Below are 11027 nucleotides of genomic sequence, written 5' to 3'. Positions count from 1 at the left end.
TGACACAGAGAGTGACAAGGCCGGCCCTTTGAAATACAGGTACAACAGAAACAGGAAGTAAGAGTGAGAGAAAGTTGTGGTGAAAGAGTACAGCAGGGATCACCACCATCCCCTGCCGGAACCTCGTGGAGCTTTTAGGTGTTTTCGCTCAATAAACACTCACAACGCCCGGTCTGGGAATCGAAACCGCGATCCTATGACCGTGAGTCCGCTGCCCTAACCACTGGGCCATTGCGCCTCCACTAAGAAAGATATGGTAATGCTCCAGAGAAAAGAAAGTGAGTTAGTGAAAGTGAGAGTGGTAGGACGAGACAGCTTCTACGTTGGCTATGTCCATAGTTGTCATTCTGTGAAGTTACCTCAGTCGAGACAGCATTTCGCTTGAGCCGGTCAGCCGCCTCTCTGTCAGTCGCTCTCACCAACTGACTTTGATTTACGGAGTTCTTGTTTTTATAACTATCCAAAACCAGCAAGAAGGATAGACATATTGTTAAGAACAAATGATTTCGTTGGTGGTCTGTTATCTCTATTCTAGCTTTTGGTGGCCTAGAAGCGGTTAGACGGGTCAAGTGGCAAAGACATTATTCTGCTTAGCGAAGGCATCTGATAAATGTAACTGCTGTCACTCACAGAAAAAAAACTTGTTTTACTGCGAGAAAAGTGCTGTTAAGTGAAATATGGCGATCGAGGATCGAATCCCCGCCATGTCTGCATTAAGCCACTACAAATGAGTACAGAACAGACAAACCCGATTGATGGCACTCCATGTTGAGTGTTATGAACCGGCAATGTCTTTGATAACACTGCCAGGCCAGGGATTTCTGGAAAGTATCCATAGTACTCAGTATAGAAGTTCTACAGAGCAGACTAGCAAGTTGGTTCATGTTCACACCTAGAGTTTCCTGAGAATGTCGTCGCTTTTCTCCACCATTAGCCCTTTATAATACGCTAATGTAGGAGTTCTACCGGCCGCATTATCTGACTGGTTGAGGACTGTGAACTTCTGACAACGTTTTCCTGATAGTAGCAGCACAAACTTGATATCCGCTTGATCCAGGACTGTAACTTCAAGGAGAAGAGCTAGAGGAAAATGTATCACAAGAGGCGACCACACTGGTTTACCGTCCTGGAATCTCTGAAGGTGCTGCAGCCTCACTGCACGTCTGCACATCATCCACCTCAGCATACCGATGCAGAGTGTGTTGGCAATAAATGGACTGTTTAACAAATGGAAACGAACAACATCGCTTGTAGGAAAATGATGCTAATTTACGACCATTACAAACACATCCACACACATACGCCATGATAGATCGCCAGCCACTATACTTTTTCTATTTTCTCTCCCTGTTTATTTCTGTGTTCCTTTCTGCTGAAGAGCGTAGGCTCGAAAAGTAAAAGACTTTCTCACTTCCCGAGCGTTAAACTAATATATCTGTTTGTTGTTTACACACCCGTCTTCGTCTTTTGCTTTTTTTTTTATAAATTCTCACTATATATATATATAAAATTGTAGTTGTGTGAGTGTCTGTCTCCTACGATTTAGATTCCTAACTCCTCCCACATTTTGCGGTGCAGTTTAACCAAATTCGGGTATCTTATAGTCGTGATTCATATCGAGCCCGTCTGAGTATTAGTGCGCGTCTACGATGAGTCTACGATTTTAAAAATAATTTAACATCATTTTTTATTCCATTTTAATGCATAAAATGCATCGTGTGTCGATGGCGGCGGAGTTGGCGTCCACGCTCAAACACCTGCACCTGTTTGCTTCTCCCCCTTCTTCTCTCCCTCGTGAAGCTGTGGGGAAGGGAGTTTAAGGAAATCAACGTCGTAATGCGTTGTCAAGGAGACCAGCGTTCTTTTAGAACAACGACTTCATGGTTTGAAGACACCAAAACAGAAATGGCTAAAAAAGCCCGAATTGGCATCTATAAAGGAAGTAACTCTCTAAAAATGCTTATATAGTTATTTCCCTTACAAACCCGAGCAACGCCGGGCGATACTGCTAGTATATATATATAAATATTAGGGAATAAATCCAAACTTACAGGGAAAAATCAGATTTAGGATTGAATCCAATTTTATAGTAAAATATTATATTATATTAAACTAGCAGTATCGCCCGGCGTTGCTCGGGTTTGTAAGGGAAATAACTATATAAGCATTTTTAGAGAGTTACTTCCCTTATAAATTCGGGCTTTCTTAGCCATTTTTGTTTTGGTGTCTTCAAGCCATGAAGTCGTTGTTCTAAAAGAACGCTGGTTTCCTTCACAACGCATTACGACGTTGATTTCTTTACACTCCCTTCCCCACAGCTTCACGAGGGAGGAAGGGGAGAAGCAAACAGGTGCAGCTGTGAGCGTGGACGCCAACTCCGCCGCCATCGACACACGATGCATTTATGCATTAAAATGGAATAAAAAATGATGTTAAATTATTTTTAAAATCGTAGACTCATCGTTGACGCGCGCTAATAGTCAGACGGGCTCGATATGAATCACGACTATAAGATACCCGAATTTGGTTAAACTGCACCGCAAAATGTGGGAGGAGTTAGGAATCTAAATCGAAGGGGACAGACACTCACACAACTAGAGTTTTATATATATAGATTAGAGACAAAACCACTATTAGGCAAATCAAACAATGAAAAACTTAAGCCAATACATAAGATTATTTAATTTATATTATTTAAATATATAACAAAATTATTAAAAAAATATAATTAATATCACACTACGATCGTTTCATGGCTGCTAACTTCTTCAAATTTTTGAGTCACAGTCATTCATCAGGTGGTTTAAATATTTATCTTGGCGAGGGTTAAACAATGTATTGGCTTAAGTTTTTCATTGTTTTATTTGCCTAATAGTGGTTTTGTCTCTAATTTAATATATATATATATATATATATATATATATATATATAGAGAGAGAGAGGCGAGAGAGAAGAGGGAGAGAGAGAGAGAGATAGATAGATAGATAGATAGATAGATAGATAGATAGATAGATAGATAGATAGATGTGCGTATTTTCCCTTGTTAACAATATAACACGGAAAAAAATATATAAATAGTTACCAGGGTATCGGTATATCATATATCTATATATATAATATATATATATATATCTATATATATATATATATATATATATATAGACATGGTAGTGCAAACAGTTTGATAATTGTTGTGTTGGTTGTACAGGACGTCACCAACAGTAAGCAACATGAAATACGAAAACAAATGAGTTGAATACGCAAAGAACGAGAGAAACAAATGGAAAACAGGACAAGCAACGCAAAGAACGACCCTTCATCAGTTGTTGGCTGTGTATCTACTCCTCATTTCGAGCATTCAACGACAATATAAGTCTTCGAAAACAGCTGCTCCCATAAATACCAAAACGAAATTTGACACCCGGGAAGAATGGAAAAGACTTTGATGTTTCGAGCCTACGCTCTTCGACAGAAAGTGTTGAGAGGGAAAAAATGGAGAAAGAACGAAAAAAAAAAAAAAGACGGAGAGAAAAAAATTGTGTAGGGATTAACGGTTGAATACACACACACAACTAGATTTCAGAGTTTCCGCCTACCAAATCCACTCGCGAGGCTTTGGATGGCCCGGCGTTGGCTATAGAAGAAAATTGCTGAAGGTGCCGCGTAGTGGCACTGAATCCAAGACCACATGGTTCAGAAGCAAGCTTCTTAACAACTCAGACATGCTTGCGCATATAAATAACTAAAATTGCAAGATCACAGACGGAACATCTTTTGTTAGTGGCGTGTTTTATTATAACTTACGTGGGGGTAACAAGCGAAAGATTTGACGTTCCAATCTTGTAAGACGAGACCTGGAGCACCACGTCAGTGGCTTGCTAGACTGGGTGCCGCCCAAGGCAGCCCTTGAATTTTTCTTCTCTACTCCCTATACAGGCTTATGCAACAGACCCAAAAGTGCTGTTCCATATAAGCGCCGTCCTAGGTAGATCGCCCACCGTATCAGTTACGCTACTGGACTATTTACGCATTCGTTCCCTCTGCCTGACTTTTCAAAGATAGCTTCCTCTCAGCCCATTTGTGAGTGAAACTGGTCAAACTGTACATAACCTGGTCGTTCCACTTTCTATCCATTTGGAGGTCTGGGTCAAAACAGATCGAAAACAGCTTAACCGGTCCGTCCACAGTGCGGTATCCCCGCGACGCTGGCCTGCGGTATGAACTTCAGTTTTCAGATACCGAGCTGTAGGCCCATCGACTTGTTAGAGTAGGTTTATTGCTTCTGTGATCACCTTGTATTCTTTTAGAACGATGTCGACAATTCCGACTTCCCTAGTGTCTAAACGCTATTAACGGTGACGTCGTCCGCATATGCCGACAAGGCTTTTGAGCGTCCCAGTTCCAACGGGATACCTCACTGTCAGTAGACACAGAAAAGATGAAGAACATCTTTGGCGAATCGAACGTGAGATTTAAAATAGTTCCGATCGGTGGCCATTTAATCTGACCACCGAACAGATGCTACTATATATTTAATAATCGTGATTATTATTACTTACAATAATAGAATCAGTGTTCGTAGAGAGATGCGGCAGGGAATACGATCAGGAAGCAGGGGAGAGTGAGAAAGAGAAAGATAAAGAAAGTGTTAGAAAAAATATCAGAGAAAGTAGAGGTAAGAGGGAGAACGAAATAAGGAGAGTGTGAAATTGAGATAATGTGTGTCGTCTGGTCGTCTTGACTGTAAGGAAAAGAAAAAAAAAGCAATGAAGAGCAACAAGAACAATGAAATGGAGTAATATGGCAGCGTAGGCCAAAATGTCTGGGGAGGAAGGAGAGAAAGAGACTGAGATATATAGATAGGTAGATAGATAGAGATAGGGAGGGAGAGAGAGAGAGAGAGTGGGGGGGGGCAGGTGGAAATGATGTGGTAAAGGAGGGAGATGGCGAGAGGGAAAGACTAAGATAAGCGAGTAGGAAGTGATAAGGGAGCAAAAGAGATAAAGAGGGAGATATAGAAAAAGAGAGGTAGAGAGAGTATGTACGGTGATGTGATAAGGAAGAAAAAGAAGATATATGTATGAATATATATATATGGGCTTAGTCAATAAGGGAGAGGAAGATAGATAGATAGATAGATAGAGAGAGAGAGAGAGAGAGAGAGAGAAAGAAAGAGAAAGAAGGGAAAGACAAAATGCCATGATGTGACATGAGGGTGATAGGCAGAGACAGAAATGGAAGGGGTGTGTTCAAAGAGCGAGAAGGAGGAAAGATAAGACAGGTGGATAAAGTTGGGGTTATGAGCGAGAGGGAGGGGAGAAAAGAGAGAAAGAGAAAGAAATATAGAGAGAAAGAGAGAGAGTGAAAGGAAGAAAAAGGTGGTAAGAAGCGATGGTGTGGCGGGAAGCCATGTGAAAGAATTGTGACAGGTTGAAAAGGTGTGATAGGGAAAAGACGGAGAAAGGTTAAGTCAAGTGGACGAAGAAATGGAAAATACCTAGCTTCCATTGAGAAGAGAGATAAACAAAGTAATTATTATAGGAGAGGGGAATCACAAATGACAAGTAGGAGTGAAGTGATAAAGCGCGCCGAGTGTGAGTGTGGTGTGTGTGTGTGTGTGTGAGCAAGTGTGCGAGTGTGTGTGTGTGAGACAGAGAGTAAGAGGGAGGGAGGGAGATATGAAGTAGATTGAAGTGAGAAAGAGAGAGAGAGAGAAAAAAAGAGGTATTAAAAGAAATGACGGAGGGAAAGAGGACACATATGGGTGAGGAAAAGTGAAAAACAGAGAAGGAGAAAGAGAAAAGAGAAGGAGAAAGAAATATAGAGTAAAGTGGGGATAAGAGAAAACGGAGAAAGAAAGCGAAAAGGGAGAGAAAGAAGGAGAAAATGGAGAGAGAGAGAGAATAAGAGGTTGTAGCAACATCAGAGCCAGTAGCAGTGGAATAAAGGAATAGTAGTGGTGAAACGTAGAATTGTCCTGAGAAAGAGAGAGAGAGAGAGAGAGAGAAAGAAAGAAAGGAAGAAAGAAAAGAGAGAGAGAGAGAGAGAGCAATAGTCAAGTGGCATCGTAAAAGAAAAGGAAAGAGAGAATTAAAGAGAGAGAGAGAGTGTGTGTGTGTGTAAAAGAAAAGAAAAATGTTGATCCCGAACCAATGAGGGAGCCTCTATGTAATCTTTTAACATGCTAGAAATAGCAGCCAAATTTCCTTTAAATCACATCCTACTTGTCTATCAAAAGGAAAGAGCATTTTAGATAATGTCGCAGATATTAACAAGACGGGATAGTCACGGCAGGAATGATCTGAGATTACAGGTTTTTCTGAACAATAACAACAACCAAGTACATCAATCAGTAGTAGCTGTATTGGTACTAATTATCTAAATAGTATTAGTTGTAGCGATAGTGGTAGTCTACCAAAAGCAAGCAGCACTGCAGACGGTCTGTGGGTTGTGTGTGTTTGTGTGTGCGCGCGTATATGTGTGTGTCCGTGTCTATCTATCTATCTATCTATCTATCTATCTATCTATCTATCTATCTATGTCTGTCTATCTATCTATCTATCTATCTAACGTGTGATTTGTATTAATTCTCTGTGTATTGCATATATATATATATATATATATATATATATATGTGTGTGTGTGTGTGGTGGTGGTGTGGGTGTGTGGGATGTGTGGTGTGTGTGTGTATGTATGTACGTATATATATAAAGCGTGTGGTTTGTGTGTATGTGTGTGGGGGGCGTGTACATCTCTCTCTGTATGTATATATATATATATATATATTTAAACGTGTGTATACATAATATATTATGTTTAACGACAAAAGAAGAGACGAACTAAGGACATGAAAGGCACGGTGCTGCCAACATTCCATAATAAAGAGAGAGAGAGAGCGGGAGAGAGAGAGAGAGAGGAAGAGAGAAAGAGAGAGAGAGAGAGAAACAGCAGACAAAGAAAGAAAGAAAGAAAGAAAGAAAGAAAGAAGGAAAGAGATTAGCATTTCCAACTCCTACAACAACCACATCAACAACGAACTAAACAATAAAGACAACGACAGCCACCAGCTTTCTCTAACGTCACTAAAAAAAAAAAAACCTATGGAACACAGTAATAATAAACTGTAATAATTATTAATAACGAAAAGAAAAAAAATTATTATTAATGATATATAATAAATGATAATAAACAAATGAAGTAAATAAGTAGGTCCATCAAGGAATAAAAATTAGATTTCGACATTTAAAATAGAAAAAAAAAAAAAGAAAAAAGCCATGGAAGATTTCTAGAACAACAACAAAATAAAACAAATTCCACAGATACACGGCATAATAGCATTTTAATACATAAACCTGCAATTGATTTTTGCTTGAAAGTTTTCCTTTTTTTTTCTTCTTTTTTTTCCTTCTTTTTTTTCTTCTTTACTTGAGTTTGTAATTTTTTTTTTATTGCTGCTCTTGTTTCTGTTGTATTTTTTAATTTTTTTGTCTAAATTTGTTTCATGAATCAATCAACCTATATATATATATATATATATATATATATATATATATATATATATATACTTTATTTAAAGCAGCAGAAAATTCAACAAAATCTGTTACTCTGAGTTTCTCGTTGCCGTTCATCAGACAGTTTTTGCTAGAATATATATATGTATATATATATATATATATATATAACGGGAAGCTTTATGAAAATAAACAAAAGACGAAGGCAGGTGGAAAACAAACGAACAATTGTATTAGTATGGCGCTCAGGAAATATAAATAAAACAAGTCTTTAACGTTTCGAGCCTACGCTCTTCAACAGAAAGATACACAGAGAGAGAAAAACACAGAAAGAAGGAGAGAAAAAAAATGCGTGCAGTATATATATATATGAAAGCATTCACACGCGTACGTACACACACACACACACACACACAAACACACACATACACACAATGTATAAATGTGTGTGTGTGTGTGTGTGTGTGTGTGTGCAGTTGTGAGTTGAGAATTGTGGAGCAAAGTTACTCAGTGACCTACAGTTTCGTACCAAAAATACGAGCACGAAACTCAAGATCACCGAGTAACTCAAGTTAATAAAATATTGTCACACACATACACACGCATGTATGTACCGTTACATGTGTGTGTGCGTGCGCGCGCGTGTGTGTCTGTGTGTGTGTACATCTATAAGCATATTACACACACACATATATATATATATATATATATATATATATATAAATATACATATATAAACTGTATATAAACATATTAATATGTATGTATGTATGTATATATATTTATATATGCATGTATGTGTGTGTGTATATATATATATATAATTTAATTATTCCGAGCCATTTAAATAGATAAAATGATAAAATATCGAGAAAGAGCAGTAAACCAAGAATAAGATTACAACTGCGACAGACGAAAAGAGAAACTACTACTACTAATACTACTACTACTATGAATACTACTGCTGCTGCTACTACTACTACTACTACTACCACTGTCCCCACTGCTGCTGCTACTGCAATACAAGTAGTAGTTGTGGTACTACTGCTACCACATCGAGAAACAGTGTAAGAGCAATAGTAGCAGCAGAAGGGTCTTTATAGAGTGTGCTTGTGATAAAGGACAGCTCCAGTAGTAACAATAAACACGAGACCAACCCTTATTACTACTTGTAGTACTACTATTAATAATAATAATAATAATAATTATAATAATAACAGCAACATTAAATAACGATTTGAACATTTATAATAACTACAAGAAGAACGGCACTGTCAGCAGTAGGAACCCTTCAAGAAACTGTTCATAACAACACCGCCCTCTTTTCTTTTTCTTTGGCTTACTAAAAAAAAAAAAAAACCAAAAAAGGGGACAAAAAGAAAGGAATAGAAAAAAAAAAGAAAAACACACACTCCGACATAATGCCTGAAAATATAACTGTGTCCGAATTTTTACGGGAGACGTGGGACGATTACCATTCGCCGACAACCTCCACCTTTGTTTCAAGAATGCCTCTCTGCAAAAATACCATCTCTGGCCTGGAAGAGGTAAGCAACTATCATCATCGCTCTGACCATAATTACTTCAATGTATACACCTACCAACACCAAAACCAACATGAAGACTAATATTAACAGCATCACTATCACCGCATTATTACAAGTACACCCACTACCAACACCAATACCTATTTCTTTATTACCCACAAGGGGCTAAACATAGAGGGGGACAAACAAGGACAGACATAGGTATTAAGTCGATTACATCGACCACAGTGCGTAACTGGTACTTAATTTATCACCAATACCACCTACAACTACGAGCCAATTATATAAATCCTCTATATGGTCGTTCGACCTGTTAGAAATAACAGCCAAATACCCTTCAAATTGCATATATCACACGTTACTACTGTCTTGTTGTATTAGGTTAGGACAGGACATACATTAGATAACAATACACTCTTATGATCCTCCTAAAAGACAGGGTAATCATGGTTGAAGTACCTTTGATCATAGTTCTGCTCTTTCAGAGGTAACCCGGGGTTAAACAACAAAATCAACAACAACAACAACAACAACTATTCCCACACAATTGCTGCCTCTTTCAATATCACCAACAATTTTTGTACATAGCTATAATTAATATATCCAGTATATTATTATTATTATGACTACTACAGCTACTATTACTTAAACACTACTATTGACATCATACTGTCTACCATGTCAACACTACCGCCGATACCTACTACAACCAACATACTACCACTACCAACCGCCATCATTAATAACCACCAGTATATTACTATTACTACTACTACTATTACTAGCTTAACCATCGACACTCTTCTACTACTACTACTTCTTACCAGCACAACCACCAAAACTACACATCAACCACCACCACTGATATCTTTTCTGCGTCCAATACAACAAACTAGCATCATACTACAGCCAACACAACTACGTACCTACTGCACCATGCTACAACCAACGCAACATTCTTCACAATACTACAAACGATACTATCACATCATACTACTACTACAACTACTACTACTACAATCAATGCTATCCACTATCATTAACAGTACTAGCGCAATTACTACTGCACTGGCTGTTACTGTTGTCACCACTACAACATTACCGCTTTCACAACAACACTATCATTACTACTACTACTACGTTGCATCACCACTGACAAAATTCAACACTTAAGCTATACAATACACCCGCCAACATCATAACTGTAGTATAACCACTAACCAAAAACCACTACAATGCAGATATAACCACTTTGCAACCGCCACTAATACCACTACAGTATAACAATCACACTACGGTAAACAATACTAGGTTTCTTACGCGCGAGGTTTCTCCGTGGTCGCTTGATTTGCTAGAATTAGCAGAGAAATTTCCCTCTGATCACACACTTATCGTCTGAAGAAGGAAGGAAGGAAGGAAGGGCACGTTTGATAATGTAGACCTAGGTAAACGTATGCCTGAATAAGAGACGGCGATAGCTGTGGCTGGAATGCATTTGATAATCACAGGTTTCCACGATCGGATCTAACTGGAGGTTAGGATAACGATATTAACATCAAATTCCCTTCAGATCGTGTACTACCGTCTTAAAACAGGAAGAACTTATTGGGTAGTGTAATCTTAGATGCACAGTGAAAAGAAAGATGATAACGTTTGGAACACTTTTGATTATAGATCTGCTCCTTATCGGCCCTGACGACCAAACAGCCATATCCAACACCACTATCACTCGGCTATTTCTTTCTATAACCGCCAACTTATAACTGCACAACTTATACTGTAAACACTAACAATTACACTACCATGTATACCACCTTAATCACTAACAGTACCACACAAATACTGCTTCAGATACCATCATTATTACCTCATATAACGCTGCAAGCACCAACACTGCCACACAACTGCTGTCACAAATACTAACATTATTATGCTACCATGTATACCACCACAACTACCACAGCCAACA

General features: G+C 38.4%; 1 protein-coding gene across 8 annotated transcripts in view; it reads left to right on the top strand.

Annotated features, from left to right (window-relative positions):
- The first annotated feature begins 8567 nt into the window (after positions 1 to 8567).
- Positions 8568 to 11027, top strand: part of LOC115210955 (arf-GAP with SH3 domain, ANK repeat and PH domain-containing protein 1) — a 340392-nt gene continuing 337932 nt past the window's right edge. For 5 of the 8 annotated variants that reach the window (XM_029779754.2, XM_029779756.2, XM_036501777.1 and 2 more), the window contains exon 1: positions 8569 to 9058. In XM_029779754.2, coding sequence (XP_029635614.1) covers positions 8933 to 9058 — 126 coding nt within the window. In that variant the 5' untranslated portion in view covers positions 8569 to 8932. Of the gene's footprint in view, positions 9059 to 11027 lie in introns of all 8 variants that reach the window. The other 3 variants (XM_029779755.2, XM_029779753.2, XM_029779752.2) reach the window with 1 other exon arrangement.

Source organism: Octopus sinensis, linkage group LG4 (genome assembly GCF_006345805.1).
Source record: "Octopus sinensis linkage group LG4, ASM634580v1, whole genome shotgun sequence".
NCBI lineage: Eukaryota > Metazoa > Mollusca > Cephalopoda > Octopoda > Octopodidae > Octopus > Octopus sinensis.
Note: the sequence above shows the minus strand (reverse complement) of the source record. Positions and strands in the feature narration are given on the sequence as shown.